This window comes from Populus nigra, chromosome 1, assembly GCF_951802175.1.
Source record: "Populus nigra chromosome 1, ddPopNigr1.1, whole genome shotgun sequence".
Taxonomy (NCBI): domain Eukaryota; kingdom Viridiplantae; phylum Streptophyta; class Magnoliopsida; order Malpighiales; family Salicaceae; genus Populus; species Populus nigra.
The window spans coordinates 41,053,077-41,075,439 of record NC_084852.1 but is presented as its reverse complement, the minus strand read 5'-3'; the positions used below and the strand labels follow the sequence as shown (position 1 = coordinate 41,075,439).

General features: G+C 35.8%; 3 protein-coding genes across 3 annotated transcripts; 1 reads left to right on the top strand and 2 right to left on the bottom strand.

Moving 5' to 3' along the window:
* The first annotated feature begins 4,552 nt into the window (after window positions 1-4,552).
* LOC133695581 (F-box protein PP2-A12) lies at window positions 4,553-7,289 on the top strand. The gene is made up of 3 exons (XM_062117515.1): window positions 4,553-5,086; window positions 5,547-5,665; window positions 6,698-7,289. Exons 1-3 carry the CDS (start codon window positions 4,727-4,729, stop codon window positions 7,116-7,118), a joined length of 900 nt encoding a protein of 299 aa, XP_061973499.1. The 5' UTR covers window positions 4,553-4,726; the 3' UTR covers window positions 7,119-7,289.
* Window positions 7,290-14,285: 6,996 nt separating this feature from the next.
* LOC133680680 (uncharacterized) lies at window positions 14,286-16,591 on the bottom strand. The gene is made up of 6 exons (XM_062103719.1): window positions 15,875-16,591; window positions 15,694-15,764; window positions 15,517-15,564; window positions 15,026-15,098; window positions 14,458-14,829; window positions 14,286-14,368 (listed from the first exon to the last, which is right to left on the bottom strand). Exons 3-6 carry the CDS (start codon window positions 15,517-15,519, stop codon window positions 14,334-14,336), a joined length of 483 nt encoding a protein of 160 aa, XP_061959703.1. The 5' UTR covers window positions 15,520-15,564; window positions 15,694-15,764; window positions 15,875-16,591; the 3' UTR covers window positions 14,286-14,333.
* Window positions 16,592-18,609: 2,018 nt separating this feature from the next.
* LOC133680671 (uncharacterized) lies at window positions 18,610-21,760 on the bottom strand. The gene is made up of 8 exons (XM_062103708.1): window positions 21,597-21,760; window positions 21,276-21,473; window positions 20,816-20,868; window positions 20,149-20,203; window positions 19,977-20,051; window positions 19,749-19,866; window positions 19,093-19,139; window positions 18,610-18,981 (listed from the first exon to the last, which is right to left on the bottom strand). The coding sequence occupies exons 1-8, from the start codon at window positions 21,681-21,683 to the stop codon at window positions 18,871-18,873; spliced, it is 744 nt and encodes a 247-aa protein (XP_061959692.1). The 5' UTR covers window positions 21,684-21,760; the 3' UTR covers window positions 18,610-18,870.
* Between the last annotated feature and the right edge of the window lie 603 nt (window positions 21,761-22,363).

The window sequence follows — 22,363 nt, the reverse complement described above, 5'->3', positions numbered from 1 at the left end:
AAAGCGATTTTGGATATCTAATTTATCTTATTTTTATATTTCAATGTCTAATTTTTTATTTTATTTAATTAAATAGCTATCTGATTTTTATTATTTTCCATAATAAATTAAGTGTTTAATTAATTAGTAAATCTTTGTTAATAAAATAGTTATGTATTGTATTCCTTAGGTAATAATATGATCGAACACTGACCTGACATTTAATGAATGTTAGAATTGTGTGTGTCTATATATATATATATATATATATTATTGATTAGTAAATCATTTACGGGACAAAGTGGAAATACGGGTAATGGAAACTGTGAAATGTCAAATGATTTCAGAAACTGGGTTATTTTGTTTACTAAGATGGAGGAAAAAAAACTAAAAGAAATTTCTCCTATATCTAAGCTATTAACTTTTATCTATCTGTGAATGTTTTTTCCTTTTAATTTATATATTAAATAATTATTATTTTTAAATTTTCAACTATCTTTTGGATTGAGTTTTTTTTTTTTGGCTTATGTGACATCTCTTTAATGAAGCTAACTCTAAAATGTTGTCATAGGTTTTCATGTTCATGTTATCATTTAATGCACAAAAATAATAATCAAACACCTATTTAAATAAAACTAAAGATTATAAACCCAAATGTGAAAATCAAATAAATAATGACACTAAAAACTATGTTATCCCTTTCCAAAAAAAAAAATTCACTCTCCAGCATGCATATTAGCATTGGAAACTAGAGAATCCTTATGAGAAAACACACCCACACGCTAGGGAAAAGCCAAATACTTCAAACTTAAGCAAAGTTTGCTTTTTAATATGTCTCTTCTTCTTCTTTTTTTTTTTTGTTACAACTTGTTCATGTGTGTGTTACCGTGAGTATGTATTCTTTTGATCAGTTTTAGTTTTAACTACTTTTGCAATCGAGATAAAATTAAAAAAATGAGAAAAAAAATTTACTAATGATGAAATCGTAAAAACTTCAAACTGATCAGGCTTAAATATTTACCTGATAACTCAAGATATTTATAGATCTTGATTAGGTTAGCTTACCTTGTGGAAATTACTATAATTATGGAGAATACCTAAAAAATTTAATTGTTGGTTGTTGTGTCTCGTTGTGTCTTTGGTGAAAAAGATAGTGCTTGTCATTAGTTGTGGTGTCTTGATCTATCATTGATGGAGAGGTTGGTCCTTAGCGGGTAGCCTTTAAGGCAACATGTGGGCAAGAAATAGCCTTTGACAAGGAGAGATGACCCTCAATTTATATGTAAATGTAGGTCAATGCAACACCATACTGAATTTATTAGAAGTTATAATTCTGCATTGAGATATGTGTCAATAGTTGAGAGTTTTCTTGGTGCTAGGTTGAGACTCCAATACTTTTTTGAGATCGTACCGGGAAAGGAATGGATAAGGCAGTCCATTTCAAGCTTGGTCCAAATGGTTTAGATAGAGCAGGTTGTTCGAGCTCGAACATCTGGAAATGGCAGGTCGTTCAGGTTAGCCTAAATGATTTGAATATATTTTTTTAAATTTAATGCACCTTAATTCCATCCTTTAAGTCTTTCAAACGCTCATGTTTAAAAGACTTAATATTAGAATTACGAGGGAGAAAAAAACATTTATTATCTTATGTCTATCATTTTATTTTCTTATGGCTTTATTAACATGTCTACAAAAGCGAGATGATAGTTCGGTTAGCTTATTTATTCCTCTTAAAGCGAAGAACATTTTCACTTAGAGATTTAAGAACGATTTGTGATCATGAAAGCAATGTCAAAGCATTGTGTAGGGAAATGTCCCTGGAGAAGTTGAGATTTTATTTAAGGCATGAAGATATGGAGTTGCTTACATGGAAAATTCATTTGAGACATGAAGAAATCGTCGAAGATATGAGATTTTCATTGGAGACATAAAGAAACATTATTGCTTTTATTAAAAAGTTCAAAATATTTTCTCATGTAAGTGGATGTACATTTTTTAAGGATTATTTGATCTCAGATAATGAATCATAAGGATTTTTCCTTGTTTTTTATATTGCATTTCTTTCCTTATAAATTATTAGAAGTGGTCCCTAACAATCAATATTTCTATCTAAATTATAGGATGTGACATTTCTCAGTATCATAAGCATGGTAATGATTAAAGAAACATAATTTGTTAAGGCCCTTTATGTTTATTTCACTCTTGATGGGAAATGGGTATCATATGCATTGTTTTTCTTTAATTGCAGTAAATACCTCAATATGTGTGATGGTCAGAGGAATGGTTATGAGCGCATAAAATATCATTTTATCATGAATGGATCTCTTGGTATTCCTTTTAAATGCCTCAGGCTACTACCAGATCAATATCGTTTAAGAAATTTACTCTTTATAATAGGAACAAAGGTATTTTTGTCTGGTCATACTAATTTATTTTACTTGAATGTAGTTTTTCATTATCTATGCTTCAGTGGTAATGAGTTCGAGTAGACTTTTCAAGTTCAGTATTTCCTCATTAAACCTTTAAAGATATGATCTTGTACTTTCATTTTATTATTGTGTCATGAAAAAGAGCTTAATAATGCTTTGTTTAACTAGTATGCTTATACTTAACTGAGAGATATGTTTGACATTGAGATTACAAAAGTTAATGACGAAGTTAGGCTCTAGGTTATGGTACCGTGTCCAAGCATATTCACAAAATATTGTTGAAATGACTTTGCACATGACATCATTATCTTATGTTACAAGCTCTAGGACACTTTGTTTATTATGTACATGTTCTCTTAGGTTTGTAAGTCCATTCTAGCTGTCTAAGTTGTCTTTGATAGAAACACAATTTTAAAAGATATAAGTGTGTATCACTCAATAATAAAGTGGAGAATCTCCTACTTGGTGGGGTTGATGTTCATTCTCAAAAGCTTATGAAGTTACCAATCTCATCTCACGTCAAGGTCTATTTTTACGAGGAGCATGATAACGAGATTCAGGGGGAGATTGATGATGGTAACCACTTTTGTGGTTAGGAGTTGTTGAGGATCATATTAGAGGGTTAGAGTAAAAGTGTTTTTGTGTCTACTTGTTTACACATTATTTTTTCATTATTCATATCGCATTTGATAACACAATTATAATGAACTCACACACTTTACTCTGCATGTATTAATTGATTGATAATAATAAAATAAAATCTAAATTAGATGGTTCTAAGAATTCATCTAGGTTACTATTAAATCTAGAATTCTGCATGAACCGATTGATCGTTTGGGGTTACCAAATAATTAGTCGATCGATTATTCATCAGTGATGAACACTTGAAAATTCTGCAGAAACTAGTGATTGACTGGCTTGATCAATCTTAATCAGTCGATTGTTTTAGCTGTCAATAGAATCATAACGACTATAAATAACTAGTTTTTTTAGAAACATTTATATAACTTGTTGTCTAATCGTAAAATTAAAAAGAGAGTCCGAATATATATGATATACAAGGTATTCTAAGTGTAAAACAACATCAAAATCATTACTCATTAATAATATTCTAATTTATACTATTAAACCTTCATATTAGTATAAAAAATATTCAATTTTATTGTCACTAAACTTAAACATCTGTATATCTTATAAGTGTTATCTAGTAATATCTAGTGCTGGTTCTAATTTCTAGTACAGGATCAAAGAACTTCTTATCGATTGTGGGATAAAAGAGATTAAAAAAAGTTGTGGAATAGAATTCGAACCTTGGCGAGCCATTGCTTCCTCAGATTTGGAAGATGGACTAAAGACCATTGGTAATTAACCCTACAATGCTAACCTTACCCAGATATCATATATGAATTAACCACCACAACAAGATATTGAGTGTCAAGACATTTAACAACCAATCAATTCTAGTTAAATACCAATTACCATAAATTGTTCAAATCTGTCAATAAGTTGTCATAAGAGAATAGATAGTTTTCTTTTAAATCTTATCTTATCCAAAAAGAGAAACATAAAATCTACTTTCCTCGAAGGAAAATTTTATCAGCTGATATATATATATATATATATATATATATATATAACTTAATACAGTCACGAACAGTCTTTATTCATCTCAACTCAAGAAATCCTCCTTATCTTTGGTTTATCCCAGTCAAGTTTTGCTCACTAAAACTAGAACAATCTCTTCGTTTTACATTAAACACAGGCTAGCATATTCGATCAGAAATTCACGAGGGTTTTTACTGCTCAACCAACCTGACAGAATTGAGCTTTTTTAAAAAACAAAAAAAAGGAGGAGGAAAAACTCAATAATAGGCAAAATTTTCAAACATCTCAAAAATACTTGTTAGAATAAATCACCCCATGAATTTAGCACTGCATCTAAGAAAATCCAGAATCCAAAAGGTGTTAAATTAATAATAATAATAATAGTAATAATAATATCTAGAAAATCATAAAATTTATAGCAATATATTGAAAACCAACCAAATCCAAAATAAATTTAAACAAAAATCCACTCTGTTTTTTTTTTCTATCCGTAAAAAACAAACAACTGTATTTTTGTAACATTTTTCCCCTTCTCTCTGCTTCTTGTCATGAAAAGAAACAAACAAATCTCCTAATGTTTGGTGTCTCTTTTTAAAGCTCCCTTTACCTTCCTCTATGGCACCGTTTCCTTTTCAATCCCCAATCTCTTTATTATATACAACTTTCTAGTCTCTCTGTTTTTGGGTTCCTCTTTGTTTCTTTCTTTTCTCTTGATGGGCGCTAATCTTTCTTCAAGCTTTGCAGACCCAAATGTTTATTCTCTTGTTGGGTCTTTATGCCTACAACCATCACCACCGCCACCAAGGATAAAGCCAGGTCTTGGTGATTTACCAGAGAGTTGTGTCGCTTTAGTTCTTGAATATTTAAACCCATCAGAGATTTGCAGATTGGCTAAATTAAACAGGGCATTTCGTGGTGCTTCTTGGGCTGATTTTGTTTGGGAGTCAAAATTGCCTGTGAATTATGAAGACTTGATTGAAAGAGTTTTTGGTGATGGTCTTGAAGATAAGTTGTGTAAGAGAGAGGTTTATACCAGGCTTTGTAGAGCTAATTCTTTTGATGATGGCACCAAGGTATGATCTCTTGGCTCATATTTGTTTGGGTAATAGAAGGAAAAGAAATTCTGGTCTATTGGTTATTTTGTTATTTAGGACATTCAAAAATGGAAACTATGAGAAAAAGAAGGTGTTTTGTTGAGTTGTGGATTTTCTCTCTGGTTTTTGCGGCAACTAATAATGGAATTTTTATGTTTTTTTAATAAGAAAGGAAAGCGACGATATTGGAATCTTGATTCTGATTTTGTTTGTTTGTTTTATGAGAAAATTCAACAGAAGAAAATTAAAATTTCTTAACTTCATGTATTGCACGGGGGAAGATTTCCTTTTTTGGCTTGATTTTGAAGTTCAGTTACTTAGAAATGGATCGCAATAGAGAAAAGGAGTAGGAGGATTGTGGATTTTGATTGTTCAATTCTATCAAGTTTTATTGTTTTAGCTTTTTAACTTATTGAATTAAGATTTTGTTTTTGTGCAGAAAGCATGGCTGGATAAGAGAACAGGAGGTGTATGCTTATCCATTGCTTCCAAGGGGTTAGCGATAACAGGAATCGATGATCGAAGATATTGGAATCATATTCCAACAGAGGAATCTAGGTGAGATTATTGAAACTCTTATTTATGTATTGGAATTTTGATTAGAATTGCAAAATGGTTAGTTTTTCATTATTTATTTCTTAGATTGGTTGGTCAAGTCCAAGTTGATCCGAGCATTTTCTTGTCAAACTTCTTTGAAGAGGTTTTTAGTTATATTTCTTTTCATGTTCATTTTGATTCTCTGAATCAAGATTTCTAGTCCATGATGCGTGAGAATTTGAAATCCAGCAACTGTTTTGCAGTTGTGTCTTATTAATTATGAGCTTGGAGGTTATATGATTGGACCTTCAAGGGGTAAGTGAGTTTTGGATTACATCAGAGTTTGTCATTTCCATTTCCTTGTATCAGAAATTATTTCACGTAGAAGTAGATTCATCCGACCCTGAGCCTGAAACCAGTAATGTGACTGAGGAGCATAATTTGATAATTTAACTTCCAGAATTCCTGATCATATCCTTGAAGCTACAAGCTATCGAACACTTTGTCAGTAATGAACCTTCTGTGGTTGCCTTTCTGTCCCCAACCAAGTATCCTCTTCTTTCTTCTTCCTCATGAAGTATGGTCAACAAGTATGAATCCTGGACCAAGGTTCATTTTTCTTTTTTCCTCCTTGAAACAATTAATAGGTTACTATGGGTGAGGGGAGTACTCATAATCAGCTGATCAATCGAGTAGCTTAGACTTGCATCTGATTTGGCTGATTGGATGGTGGTTGCGCCGCTCCTTTCTTAACTATGCATTATTTTGTAGTGTGTGTGTGGGTGGGTGGGTGGCAGATAATTCCAAGATCCAAGCGAGTGGCTTTAATCTTTCTCCTAGCCACTGCTTCTTCACATGGCAATGCTAGTTGATTTAAAGGATGCTAATTGGTTCTGTTGATACTTTGCATCCTTGTGCTTTTGATAATTGGGTAATTTGGCGTTAATTGAATTGGTTGTTTCTATGTTTGTGCTCAAATTGATGATTACTCCTGTGTAGATATAGTGAAAGTAGTGTTGGAATTGATCTGAAGTTCCATTGTTTTGCATGCAGCTTCAACTCAGTTGCATATCTTCAGCAAATCTGGTGGTTTGAGGTTGATGGTCAATTTGAATTCCCATTTCCAGCGGGGACCTATAGCCTGTTCTTCAGACTACAATTGGGGCGGGCTGCTAAGAGGTTCGGTCGCCGCATCTGTAACACTGAGCATGTCCATGGTTGGGATATAAAACCTGTACAGTTTCAGCTATGGACTTCAGATGGCCAGTATGCCTCTTCCCAGTGTTTTTTGGAAGATCCTGGGAAATGGAACCTCTACCATGCCGGGGACTTTGTGGTTGATGGCACCAATGCATCAACAAAGCTCAAGTTCTCAATGACACAGATAGACTGTACACACACCAAAGGTGGTCTATGTTTGGACTCCATATTAGTATATCCATGTAAATTAAAAGAAGGGTTAGGGCATTTTTAAACCGCACTTAACCTTTTAGGGTAGAGTTCTGCGTTGTAGTGAGCTAGGACATCTTTGAGACGAAGCGGAATCTAGTATTTGTTGGTTCTTCAGGCCTTGTATCATGTGTACCCAAGCAATGTATATATTGTCGTATTTAAGGTTGTTGATAAAGTGTGTAGTTTTTTTTTATTGTTTGTCTCGAGGAAATCATTACCACTCTTTTTTTTTGTGGAAGCTGTAAAATAGCTCCATGGATCCAAAGCATAGGGATGAATATTGGCGAGAAATTTTGCTTATACGCTTAAATTTGATATCATGAAGAGACCTTGCTGCTTTCTCAGTTTCAGGTTTCGCTACTGTTTAGTATTGTGTTCTAAAAGAAGGTTGGTTGGGGTATTGTGTTTTAAGGGAAGGTCGGGTAAAATTAAAAAAAAAAATTATATATTTTTGAATTGTTTTAATATATTAATATCAAAATAATTTTTAAAAAATAAAAAATATTATTTTAATATATTTTTAAATAAAAAATATTTTAAAAAAAAACTATTTTTATGGCCATCAAAACACCAACCAATCTGCTGAGCTACAGTAACAGTCGGGGAGACAGACAAGATGGTAATGTTACAAGCTCTCAAGTTCCCTTGGCTCATACCAGATATTTTTGACACTTTGCACTTATTCGTACTTCTTTGTCTTATGTAACTCACAGATGGATTTGATTTATGGATCCTCAGTGATCGTCGGTTGGATGTGTTCATCGTTTGACATGACATTGTGTTATAATCATATTTTTAAAAGTTTTTTTATTTTTAAATTGTTTTTGTATAGATAAAAAAATAAATTTAAAAAAATAAAAAATATATTATTTTAATTTATTTTCAAGCAAAAAATATTTTAAAAAATAATATTTACTGCATTTCTAGACATATTCTTAATTATCAATTCATCTATATTTTGCAATGAGTTAAATAAATTTTTCTTTCCATTCAAAAAAAAAAAAAATTGATGGCATTTTATATAAGTTTCTTGACATTAAAAACTTTAATTGTAAATTTAAAAATTTATATATCTATTTAATTAAATAAATTGAGAATTATTTATATAACTAAAACAAATTAGAAAGCTTAATTTCTAATCAACCAAAGTTAACTAGTTAAACTCATAACCTGAATTATGGATTCAATTTGGTACAATAATTTTTTTAATAATTTCTTATTTAACTGTTTGTTAAGAAAAATAGACGTTCAGAAAATTAAACACTAACTAAATATTATAGTGTTTATTTGAGATTACAATAAACTTACAAATATCAAACTAAATTAGATTACATTACCTGATTAAAATTAAATAAAATATTAAAGTATAAAATTAAATTTTTTTAGGAAAATCAATAAAGATCCAATAGTGAATGATTAAATTGAATAAAAAAAATTAATCAAAAATAAATAAATAAAGATCCAGACATGTAAGTTTGGTTGACCTAACATGCCTGAACCTAAAAAAAAGCCCATATACATATATTTGAGATAACCCACGTGTCTGGGCCTAATTGTTTTTACGGAACAAATAATTTTTTAAAAACAAAACAGGAAGCGTGTAACATGCTCTACCCAAATTCCAATAATCTTAAGTAATAAAAAAATCAATTAAGGCTTTTCCACCCCAAAAAATCATTTTTTCAATTTGTTTTTACACAAACACCTACAAAACAACCTAGAAATCCACATAAACATATTTATACCTTCAAACAATTAAAAAAAAACAATTTGATATCTAAAAACTTCTCTAGGTGAAAGAACACTCAAATTAAACTCCTCTTATTAAATGAAATTATTTAACATTAAAATCAACTTTTTTCGTGGTTGTAATCAATGTCAACCAAGAGTTTGTTTTTTTATATCACTAAAATCTGATCACTTTCTCTTTCATTTCTCAAAAAAAAGATTAAAAAATAAAATAAATAAAGTTTCGAACCATGATATTATAAAATATCAAAAATTCATAATTTGAAAAGTAAAAGGTCCAAAGTCAAGTTTTTTTTATCTAATTTTAAAATTACCACCCATTTTCTCTATTTTTTACTCTGATTTTTTTTTTTAATGTTGTCCTTTCTTAACAAATATGAATTAATTAGCCTTCAATTAGGCTACAAAAGGATGAAAACATCTTAAAATAAATTTTGATGACTAAAATAAAATAAAAAAAATAAATCACACATCAAAGTGAAATATTGAGCAAAAGCTACAAGTGTCTTGGCCACGTCTTTTAGAGTTTCTTATAATAATTCCCTAATTTGCTCGACAAATTCATCAATTTGGATGGCAAAGAATGTGACCTCATTCTTACCATGTATGAGCTGCAATAAAAGTAACTGTTAAAAATGTGTGACGAATAACATGCCAAGACAAGGAAAAAAAAAAGGTATAGATTGATACGTCAAATATGAGGGACATTCCACAGCATCAGCCTGTCAGCCCCATAACAGAGCCAAAACATCGTTCTAAACTTCGTTCAAACCCAAAACATCAGCATCAGCCTTGTTACCTTGTATGAGAGTGTATCTTGTCTACAGTGGTTGGACCATCTAGTCAACAACTCACAAGTACGTACAGAAATATCAGGTAAGAGTTCAACGTGTCGAACATTGGCCAATGGTTATGCAAATTAGAAAGAGTTAGGAGTTCACAGCCAAGTCATGCAACAAATCTGAAATTGTAAAAGGCCATGGAAGTCAGTTGCAGATCGCCGTTGGCTTTCTGTGCATGTAATTCATGGACGGGTGCCGTGCTTATCTTGACAAACCTGGATAAAATCTAATACGGCAAACAGGAAAGGAAAAATAAATAGCTTGACGATGTGATAAAAGAATGGCACCATCTCATTTCTTGGGTAAGGTTTCGACTTTGGGATAGCTATTAGTTCATGTCGACATTACAGCATATAATCTTCATTATCAAGCTTACGATTATCCCAACTGTAACTATAATCAAACGGGCTTGAGGAAAGAAACTGTTTTAAGGCTCTATTTGTATCTTCTATTGAATCATTACCCAGAAAGATGGAACAAAAAGTACCCAAAAACAAAAACTTACGATTATCCCAAGTTCCCAACCATATAGTTCATGCTGCCACTTCATATAAGAATGCTATATCCATGAAAAGCATTTTCAGGATCTCAGAAAACTAACGACTGTAACAAAGTTGATGAAACTAGGATTGTCACCAAGTATGAGAATCCGCATTAGAGGCAACCATGAACCCGGCCCCAGGTATTTTCCACAACACCACTTGATGCATTCCTGAAGCAACAGCTATTAGGTTGGTTGCCATTAATGTGCAACAACCATTGACAATTGCAGCAGCCACCATTGTCAAAGAAGATGGCTGCAATGGTGGGTTGTTGGTGGCAGCCAACAACCATTGTCTAATGTCAAAGTTTTGTAAGTTTGGCAGCCACCATTGATGACAAAAGAGCAAGAAGAGCTGCCATGAAATGCCTATAAATAGAGGCATTATGTGAGAGCAAAATGTGAGAGTTGTGAGAACGTGAAGAGAAGAGAAGAAGAGAGAAAGAGGGGCTGCAATGGCAGCAGCCTTGCTGCCATTGCAGCAGCTGCAAGTGCAGCAAGAGAGTTGAGAGAGTTGAGTAGAGTGGATGTAATCCTCCTCCTCTACATGTATTTATTGTATCCTTTCTCTATCTCTAATAAAATGAACCTCTCCCGTGGATGTAGGCGGTTTTGCCGAACCACGTTAAATATTGTGTCAGTGTGCTAAGCCTCCGATGAGCAAATATCAGTACATCACCGGTCGGAATTCCCAACAATTGGTATCAGAGCTGATGGTTTAAGTGGTGTTTGATTTTTTGCTCAAAAATGAAAGTTCTCAAAATGGTGTTTTGACCATACCACTGTGTAGAGGAGGCCGAGACGAAGCCACTGGTGAAAACGGCGTCAAAATCGGACGTCGGAAAACGGCCGCACGGGCCGGCGAAGAGACTGCCCAGTCAGCGTGCCACGTCAGCGCCAGTCAACAGACACGTCAACGCCAGTCAACAGACACGTCAGCGAAAGTCAGCAGACACTTCAGCGACGGTCAACAGACACATCATCGACCAGTCAGCAGACACGTCAGCAACATGGGACCCACCGACCACGTCATCAGCCGCGAGCCGAGTTGGAGCCGAGCCGAGTTGGAGCCGAGCCGAGTTGGAGCCGAGCCAAGCCGCGAGCCGAGGGACAAGATTCAGTGTAGCTGATCCTATGTGCAACCGGATCTGAGATTGAATCTGAGCCGTTGATCAGGCCAGAATTGTTTTGATCAAATCTTAGCCGTCTGAAGTGCGATTTGGACGATTCAGACTTGTTTCCAGCTAATTTGATCGTTCCGGATGCAATGGTACGGTCCGATCGTTGAGATTTGAGACCGAAAGTGGTGGTGGTGAATTAACAAAAGAGATTGCCCGATCAGGAGGCATCTGAAGGTCATCATGGTGGTCGATGGAGATGAACAAGAAAAATGTGCACATGTTTACCCAATTACATGTGTTGAACTGTTAAATGGCGAGAATTTTAACTGCCTTGAAGGAAGGCAAAATTGGGACACTCTAGACACCCGATCATGTGGATAATTTGAGGTGAAGAGTGGAAATTGACCAAGACCAATCTTGACGAATCTAAGAACTGGTAGTCTCGCCAGATGTTGAGAAATCATGTATTAAACCAGTATATTCCAGATCACTTGTAAAGGAAAGCCGCAACAAAGCTAGCAAATGGTTGTATATACGGAAAGACAGTACGATGGATAGATATGGCCTAAGAAGTTCTGTCTAAGAGATTGGGTTTTAAGCGGGACCAGTGTGACCCCTCCAATCTTTCCTGGGAACTTGCTTAGTGGAAGGATTATCCATACGGTACTATTTTCGTATATATAGCAGTTTGTAATGAAACGGTTGAAGACTAGCAGGATAACGGCACAAGGGAATAGTTGAGTTCCGAAGGTTCAAGGATCTAATGAAGTGGTGATTTCTCCAAAGAAGTTAGATTCGGTGACTGTGATTTCTCGAGGGGAGAATTGATGAAGACCCTGATAATGGAAGAGGAATACAGCAAGGGGATAAAGATTGGCACCCTATTTTGATTTCGACAGGTGTTGTGACAGGATGAGCTGCTGTCAAACATAAGCAAGGAATAGGGGAAAATCTGGAGAACAGAAATTGCACGAGGGCACGCGGAGATTGTGCAGGAGTACCCGTAGGATCCAACGAGGTACTGTAATGAGACAACAGGTGCAAGGAGAAGAAGAGTTCCCAGATGAAGCTCAGAGCAGAGACTGTTAAAGTTTGTACAACAGGAAGTCTCTTATGCTCTTGATGAAGACAACAGGCGAAGACCTTTCCAATGCATGCAAGGATGGAAAGAGAGCTGTTGCAGAGGCACCTAATTGAGGGGGTGCAAACGCCTGTGATAAAAGGCGACCGCCTATGACGAAAGGCGAAGACACCAGAGAGAGTTGGTGTAGGTGGAGCTGTCAAGCAGAAAGGCATAGAAGCTCCAAACATAGAAATCGAGGTGGAGGATTGCGAGGAGTATACCGCAAGTTTCTCTTTCTATGTGATTAGTGGCAGCTATCTCTCCCATAGTGCACATGGTGGTAGAGAATTCTGGAGCCACTTTGAAGCATCTCAGCTGAAGGAGGATGCGACCACCTATGAAACGTGAAGACACCTAGATGGAAGGTGTGTGAGGGCCGTGATAGAAGCCCCATTTCAGACCGCCGCATGACGACGAGCGGAGACACCTAAGGAGAAGGTGTGTGGGCCACGATGTAAGCCCAGTTCAGAACGCCCTAGAGCCAATGTGATGGCTAGATATGAGTGGACAGGTGTATAGCCAATGAAGTGGCTATGATGAGTATGGAGACAAATGCAGGATTGACTTTCATGGATATTGCCCCCATGCTAAAGATCAATGAGCTAGAAGACATTTGCCTTGGACAATAAGTGTGTGACTTGTGGAGCACTAAGACGGGCTGCTATGAAGAAGCAGAAGGGCATGCGCAGGTTCCGGGAACGAGTTGACTCTTGTCAAGGTGGTGAGCTCGGTAATGGCATTGTAATACTCAGAGTATGAAGACAGATATGGATCAACCTTTAATGGGCTGCCCCCATAGGTGAAGGTGGAGAGCTACCTGGACTCTTACGACTAAGAGCGAGAGACTCACGGAGAAGTAAGGCGTGGTTCCTAGGGTGGAACAGAGGGCAGGCGCAACTCCTGGATGAGTAGACTCTTGGAAGAGTGGTGAGCTCGTGATCATATTGAGATACTCAGATAATGACTGTCGCACTTGGAAATAGAAATTTCCGTTTGAGGGGGTGTTGTAAGCCTTGATATAAGGCTTGATGAATCATTCCGGACCGAGCATGATTGATACGCTCGAAGGGGAATGTTGTGTTCCAGAGACAAGCGTTAACACTCTTCAGATGTGATGTGGGAGACTATCTGGTTGTAGTGATCCTTTTGTGTGAGAAAAGGTGTGCTTTGGTAACTCTGATGATTGAAAGGTTTGGCGAGTACCTGTAAACTCAGCCTCAGACGCTCTCAGAATGGTAAGCTTGGAAGAGCTGCAAGATGCAAGCCTGTGCTGAAGAAGCAAGAGGACAGTTGCCCCACATGAATGGCAAAGGGGGTGATTGTTAGGTTGGTTGCCATTAATGTGCAACAACCATTGACAATTGCAGCAGCCACCATTGTCAAAGAAGATGGCTGCAATGGTGGGTTATTGGTGGCAGCCAACAACCATTGTCTAATGTCAAAGTTTTGTAAGTTTGGCAGCCACCATTGATGACAAAAGAGCAAGAAGAGCTGCCATGAAATGCCTATAAATAGAGGCATTATGTGAGAGCAAAATGTGAGAGTTGTGAGAACGTGAAGAGAAGAGAAGAAGAGAGAAAGAGGGGCTGCAATGGCAGCAGCCTTGCTGCCATTGCAGCAGCTGCAAGTGCAGCAAGAGAGTTGAGAGAGTTGAGTAGAGTGGATGTAATCCTCCTCCTCTACATGTATTTATTGTATCCTTTCTCTATCTCTAATAAAATGAACCTCTCCCGTGGATGTAGGCGGTTTTGCCGAACCACGTTAAATATTGTGTCAGTGTGCTAAGCCTCCGATAAGCAAATATCAGTACATCACCGGTCGGAATTCCCAACAACAGCAACTAATGTTTTGTGATCAAAAGTCATCCCATCCGTTGCAGCATCTTGCTCTTGGCACCTGTTTGCAAGCCAGATACAATATCATCAATCTTAGAGCTAACTGCTCAAGCAAAATTTGGACTGCATGCTCCAGTCAATGCTGGCTACCTCCGCAGGATTGGAGACTGAGAAATGCCCACGCTGCATGAATACTCAAAGTCTTGGGAACTTGAGATGGTGTGGAAGATGCACTTCTTTCACATCTCTCGTATAAAAGGGATGGCTGCTCCAGTTTACCCACATTTGAGCTAATGCAAGGCTTCGGAAATATACAGTGACGCACCATATCAGAGCTATTCAATAGTCCACCCTTGCTCATAATCGAGTTATCATTGCTGTTTCCACTAGGAAAATGAGAAGTAGACAACTTATTTGGTTCAGTTGGAAAACATTGAGGGACCCCAAGCTGATCGTTTTCTTGCGATTGATCTTTCTGGAGTTTGGTTGTGGAAAATTTTTGGGAATATTTCTTCAAGCTCTCTGTGTATCAGAGTTTTACATGAGAAATGACTTTGCAAGAATCCATTGGCCACTGCTTTAACAAGTAAATTAAAGTTTACAAGGCAATGTCAGAAGAAACAGAGATTTAGAGGGTTCAAGCAGCTACTTCCAAGGGTTTTCAGTTGTCAACTTTTAAGATGACACTCAAATGTATAATAAAGTAGATATCACTTACCGATCGGTTCAATTTTATTATCCCAGCTGAAAGTCCTCAAGTCTTTCATACAGTACTTGAATATGTCAACAATCTGTCAAGCAATGAACCCAGAATACATGAGATCCTGAGTAGGATTTAGATGACTGTTAGACAAATCAAAACAAATTCTCTCCGCAGACGGGCAAGCACAGGACCAAATTTCTCTCACACCCAGCTGATAATAGCCTACATGACGAACAAGATTCATTTAAGTTTTATAATATCATTTCCAAAAACAAGTTTTTCAAATATGACTAGAAGATTGAAAAATTGAGACCACGGTAACTATCAAGAGAACACAATACGAAAAAAGTGTGGGTGTCATTTGTTTGCTGCTTGAAATTACATACATGGATACATGCTTGACCAATTCATTTCATGGAGCTAGTAACTGCAGGAAATAAAAAGAGTTTCTTATATGTTGCAATTTTCTTGTAAATCAAATGGTGATATACTATCTGATCCAATACCATCAACGGTGGTTCGATACTTTTTTGAAGCACAACCAACTCATTAACCTGCATGCAAGAGGACCTGTTCTGTCAATTCAAACCTTTAAGGTTTAAAATAAATAATGATTAATAAACAACATACAAGGACCAGGATGGATCGAACATGATTGTTCAGATATTGCAGGTCATATGTACCTTAGATAGAATTGAACTTCAAGGCAACACAGCTCTTCGAGGTCCCTTGAACAAAATTCCCAGGAAAGTATCTGTAAAGCATACCGAGAATATAAGATCAATGTGTTATGAAATCCACTGGTCTCATTCAGTGGGCTATAGCTCACCTTTAAATTATGAACAATAATGATACGAAGTTTACCCTCATGAACAACATGATGCTGGTCATTAACAGTCTCATGAACTGCCTTTCTGCTTCTTATTCAGCCTGGAAAGTACTTCAAATGTTGCCTCTTCCGAGAATTTTTAAAAAAAAAATGATAAAATGTTCCATGGCAAACTGTTAAGAATATAGAACTTTAGCCTTCGCTAATACCTCAAGCTTTTAAGTTAGACATGAGGGTCTCCAACAGTAGCGAATTTAGACAGTCAGTGGCAGATGAAGGTCGACATTATAATTTACAAAGTTTTAGCAACATAGCAATAATGAACTGTTTTTTGTTTTAGAAAGCAACATATTGACTGACTGAAAAACATGTAGTGCTGATTTGCTTACCAAATCCTCCCCCAGATTTGGCCCAGCTCAAGTCACAATGCCATGTAGCCTGGGAAAGGATAAAAAAACAGGGAACAAATAGAATAAGGAGTGAGGAAAGATTATATGAAATGGGTATTGGGGGTATTATGCACAAAGAACTGAAACAAGTGTGTGCATCTATTTATTTTTATGGTGGATAATAAAAAATATGTCATAAATATCAGTATTTCGACGGTGGAAAAAAGTACAAATTGAAAGCTGACCACATCTGCCTGGGAGAACACACCAATGGCATGAAATCTAGCACTATAGCATGAAGACAAACACCATCGTTTCTTAGCAATACGATTGTCCCACACAGAGATAGAGGGGGGGGGGGTGTGAGGTTAGAACAGCTTCAAGGTGTATTTCTTTGCTCCAGGCGGAAATATGATTAAGATGGAAATAAAGCATCAGCAAGAGTCCTGACACAAGTCAACATTAACATCTAAACTACTACTCAAATGATTACATTCTTGATCACATAGTCACTCACTCACAGGTGGTCATTGCTGCAGATGATACACGTATTGCATTAGCCTGCATGAACATGCATTGGCAGTGAAAGAATGCACAGATTGGACTTGTGGCAAGGCCCGCCGTTGCAGGTAGTCCCTCGTTTGTAGCTGCTGCTGCTTCATGTTAACTCCCAGAAACTGTAGTGTGACTGCAAAGTATTCTGCTGCTTCTGATTCCCCAACTTATTCTATGGTACTGATGTATGTAGAGTTTGGCGTTGACCTTGCAGATGGACAGAGTCCTGACTTGGTGGTAGCTGCTGAATGAGAATCCCTTGTAGAATATCATTTTTCTTACTGTCTAATCTGGTTTTCTTATGTAGCCAAGTGGAAAGCCCCTCCCTTTTGACATCAAAAGGTGAAATTTTGTCCATGATCTTCCTATTTAAAGCAAGACCCAAGGAAGAGAAGAGAACAACGCAACAACAATTGAACAAATCAGACTGAAATGTGGTACTAAGACCTCCTTGTTGATGTTTCCTTTTCAGCTTTTGTGATCTATTTTGTCCTAGATGGGCATCTTCCTCTGCTATCGAGCAGGGGGCAGTAGAAGATCCAGAACAGTTAAAATTAGTTGACATCAAGAGGGTGTGGGTAAATCAAGATGGTTAAGACCTTTCAGAACAGCTGAGTTAGCCCCAGTAGGTAAAGAACCTGCTGCGAGACTCAATTCCGAGTTAATCATACTATTAAAAACAGTTTGATTCCTATCCTCATATATGGCACCCACATTGAAATCTGGAATCTTCATTAAAGACCCAGGAAAATTTCCAGATGATGCATTTGAGCAAGAACCTAGTGCAGCCTAGATTTGACCTCTTTGTAGTATGTTAGCAGGATTTAAGAACTTCACCAAGTCTGTGGTCACCTGACACGAATCCATGGAGCTCAGTGCCAACAGTTAGTTGTCCAATTAGCTTGTAAAGCCAGCTATTCCGTTGCTGCTTATAGAATGAAATTGAAGACTTAATCAAATTCACACATGAACTCTTAAAACAGAAATATGAACAAAAAAATCCGGATGCAACAAACTTGAAATATGAACATTCATCAAAAACAATAAATATTCATGGATTATGAAAAATTAATATTTTAGCTTCCAAGTCCTGATAAATAGGTGTCAGCGAAAAATTATATGAAATTTCTTGATTTCTTTTCCTTTTTTGTTGTTGGTTTTCCTTGTTCTTCTACTCTTTCTTTTTATATAAAGATTAGATCTTATTTGAGAATAAATTTAAACAAGATGGTAATGTTAAAATCCTATTAGGCTCATTAAAGAAAATCATTTTGCACCAAATAAGGAATTATTAATCTTCATCAACAAAAAATATTTCAGCTTAATCAAATTTTAAGAGCTCCAATAAATTAATGCTTTACATGCTTCTATTTTAGGTATCATTTCAATATTATGCTTTAGCTTGCATTCTAGGAATTAATTTCAATATTATATGTATAATTTAACATTTGTTTCATATAAATCTTATGTTATGAACTTATGATTGCAAAAATGAATTTATAATTTTACAAATAATGTTCTAAAATCTAATTTCTTGTGACAATTTGGACAACAAGGGCATCGTGACCACACTTTTTAATTAACGACTGCAAAAGTTAAGGTTTCAACTAGCACGAGAATATGATCAGCAACATTTTACACGTTCCAGGAAGAATAATAAATCAAGTATCAGGTAGAGAAATGGTGTCGGCTTGGAGTAATTGGTAGGCATGGTCCAACACTGATATGGGCTCCATTCTTTCATTGCAATTTTCATTGTTATTTTAGAGATGGGCTCCATCACAGGCCTTAGAGAACCAAAGCGTGAAGCATATTTTTCTTCGTAGTTTTTCCATGTAATAGAACTGCTGGATTATGATTAAATAAATTCAACCATATCCAAAGCTTGAAGACTAATAGAAATCATAATTTCAAAACTATGGCTTATCTAATTTGGTCCAGAAAGGGCACAACACTACCAGAGGAGTACATACAAACCATTAAACTTGCCCACCAAACCAGAACACCATAGGCATGTCTTCACATGCTAGCAGAAAATTGAGGAGAACGATATACATTTCTTTAGCAACCACAAAACTCGCAAATCATCAGCTCTGTTGCTCACTATTGGCTGACCTTCGGTATGGCATGTATCTGTGATCCTTTGCAGCATTCTTTTTCCTCCTTTTCTCAATGAAGGATTCGAGCTTGCCAGATGCCTGGTCATGTTATAAGATTCATTAGTCAGCAAAACAATGTAACTGATGAAATGAGTTGTCATATCTTATAGTTTCACATCACATAGCATTTTGCTCATCCAAAAAAGGTACCTTGAGTTTGTTGTATTTTTCAGTAAGCCTCTGTTTCCGTATTTCCGCTGCAAAATACACAAGTTAGTATTCACGTAGACTGCTTGAGTGCTGGTTGATTCATTTATCCAAGCACCATGAGAAATAATAAAAATTAACGTACAAAATAAAAGAACATTAACAAATGGATAAGACAAATGAACTGTCCACCACACATGCAAATTGGTACCTATATCAAGAATTACAGATTCTGATAATAATTAGTTTTTGCCCCACATAGTATCAGATCAAACACAGATCCAATACTCTCAACACCTTGTATGCTTTCACTATTTCTCATAGGATCCACCACTAAAACAAACTAATACTATCGGTCGTATCAAATGTCCCATGCATTCTGGTTCAGCATTCTAAAGAACAGTTTTGTTTCACAAAGCATTCCCAAACACGTTTTACTTCTCAATGAATAGTTAAAGTATATTCAAATGCCAGCCTAAAGACATAAATTAGGAATAACCAATTTAATTACTGTCTCAGGCTATAACCAGTGCTTAAGGATCGATTCCTTCTTATTGACAAATAGCAAACCTGAGAGCGGAAGATCAAAATGTTCAAGCAAAAAAAGAGGATACTTATCAATAATGATGCAACAGAGAGCGAGAGATAGGTGGAGATACATTTTTTCAGATAAAAGGGCCGTTTCCCTTGCTTCGCAGCTTCTCTCTCTTTCTTCTTGTGCTCAGCCAGTATAGTTGCATCAGTCTGCTTTGTTGACTCAAACTTCGTCTGCTTCTCCTATTAATTTTATGAGAAGATGACAAAGACAGACCAGATAAACAAATCAATTGATCAGACAAATGGCCAGATTTAGAGTAACAGTTTCATCCAACAAGGCATGTACTTACAATCCAAGATATACGCTCCTTCAATTGATCAATGACTTTCAGATCATTGGATTTCTTCAGTTGCTTCTTTAGTTCCTTCATATCCAAAAAGTCACTTTTAGGGTAAGTAATTTAAGATTTAGGTACAAAAAGTTAGAAAAACAATTGTCATTGATGAATTCACAGAAATTACCTCTTTCTCAGCAGGAAGATTATTCTTAAACAGAAAGTCGTATCTTTTTCTAAACCTGCAAAAATTCCACTGCTATTAATTACACAACCAAGATGGAGAAAGAGAGTTATTCACTATTATTCATCAAATTTATCCACAAGTACAAGATTTGCATCCAAAGTATGGGTTAAGCAATAATATTCAACTGTGGCCTTTTATAAACAACACCATTTAATACGACAATATGCAAAAACAATAAGAATTAAGAAAGATGAGGTCCAGAATGTTATAAGCAATTTGAAATAACATTGAAATCCAGGGAAAAACTGGAGCATGGCCTTGTTTAAAGAGTTCTATAAAAAAGCAGACTGAGAGAACTAATGATGGACAGATCAGAATTTTGGACTCCAAAGGGATATGGCCTCGTTTAAAAATGTTTAATGAAATACTAGACTGAGGACACTACAGAGAAATAGATTAGTATCTTGGACAACTATCCACCCATTCTGATCAATATTATCTGTCCACACAACATGGGGAACAATGGACTAGTAAAGAAAAGGTTCCATACAGACTAGATTCAATACGTTTGCACAGAGTAGCCTCAAAGCCATAACAGGAACACCGTACCATAAAACAAGCACTCAGCAGATTTACTGAAAGATAAAGAAAAGCAACTGAGACATACCCCTCAACATCAAGATTGCCACACAAAGACTCAAAGCGGGGATCGCGTACTACCTGTAAACAGAAATACCAAATTGAAAGCATTAAAGCTCCACATCATATGGCTAAACAAGAATGATGAGACTGCTTGGAAATAGTGATATCCATGCACATTAAATTTCGCCAACAGCGCAGAGCACCTGGAAGAAGCTTTGCGGCCAGTCACATCAAGTTTGCTGAAAATCGCAGGCTTTATGCAAGAAGTCATTTTGTTAAAGTAGGGATAACGTTTGGGTTAAATGATTTCGTGACTTTTTTGTTTTTGTTTTTTTTTTTTTTTGTAAACAGGCTTGAAGTAGCTTTGCTTCCATAGTTTACGTAGTAAATGGGTACACAATTGGAGGTGCTGTTTCTAAAGGCCTGATCATAGTGCTTAGCGACACTCTGTAATGATGAATTGAAAACGAAAATATAAAGCATACCTTTTTAGGAACTTGGACAACCTCTCGAAAACGACTCACCGGCTTCTTGCAGCTCACCTCTGTCGGCCTATTCTTGTTAGCTCTGCCACCCTTCTTCTCCTGGTCAGGCTTTTTAAAAACTGTAAGAGACCCATTAGACTTTGCTTTTTGAAGATCCTCAAAAGTGACTTCAGCCAGCTCTCTCTCGATTTCACTCTCCTACTCCAATCAAAAAGAAAACCCAACATGTAAAAAACTGATTTGATAAAAAGAAAGAAGAAAGAAGAAAGAAGAAGAAACAGAACAATTAAGGGGTTTCTTCAGTTTGTAATGAACACTCACATCTTCCTCTGAAGAAGACAATTCTTCACTTTCTACATCATGGATTTTGCTTGACATGCCAAATTCATTACTGGGCTTCTTCTTCATTTTGATCTTGGAAGCTAAGAAGAAAGGATGGTCGTTCTGCCTGTGAGAGAACTAAATAAATTATTTAACTGCCCAAACCCTAGGATGGGAACCACATTACATAGTAAGCAGACGACATGCTGCTTGTCTTACGGAGACATCATGCTATGACCAGAGACGACGTGTGGCACGTCCAACATACATGGACCAAGCCCACACAAATGAACACAGGCCCTATCCAATACGTTTGGGTTGGACCCGAATCGCCCCTTCAGCAGCCTTTTTCAGGCGGAAAATTGTAAAGATAGTAATATATATATATATATATATATATATATATATATATATATTTTAATGGAATGATCCTCCTCAATCAAAATTTTTTTTTTATAGTTTCATCCAAGTTGTCAAAAATATTTTTTTAACACAACATGAAATGTACAATATAAATTCAGATTGTAAACTCGAATCATAAATCACAAGAAAAATATTTTAACTAATTATATATTGACAAATTTTAATCAAGTAGTAAATAATAATATAACACAATTAAAATAAAAGTGAAATAAAAAATATAGATGTCCAAACACCTTAAAATACATAATTCAAATAAAAATTCATACATGGTTTAAATAACTAAAAATACGAAAAGAAAAAAAAAGATTGAACAACTATGTTTTATTAATAGAGTTTCAAAACAT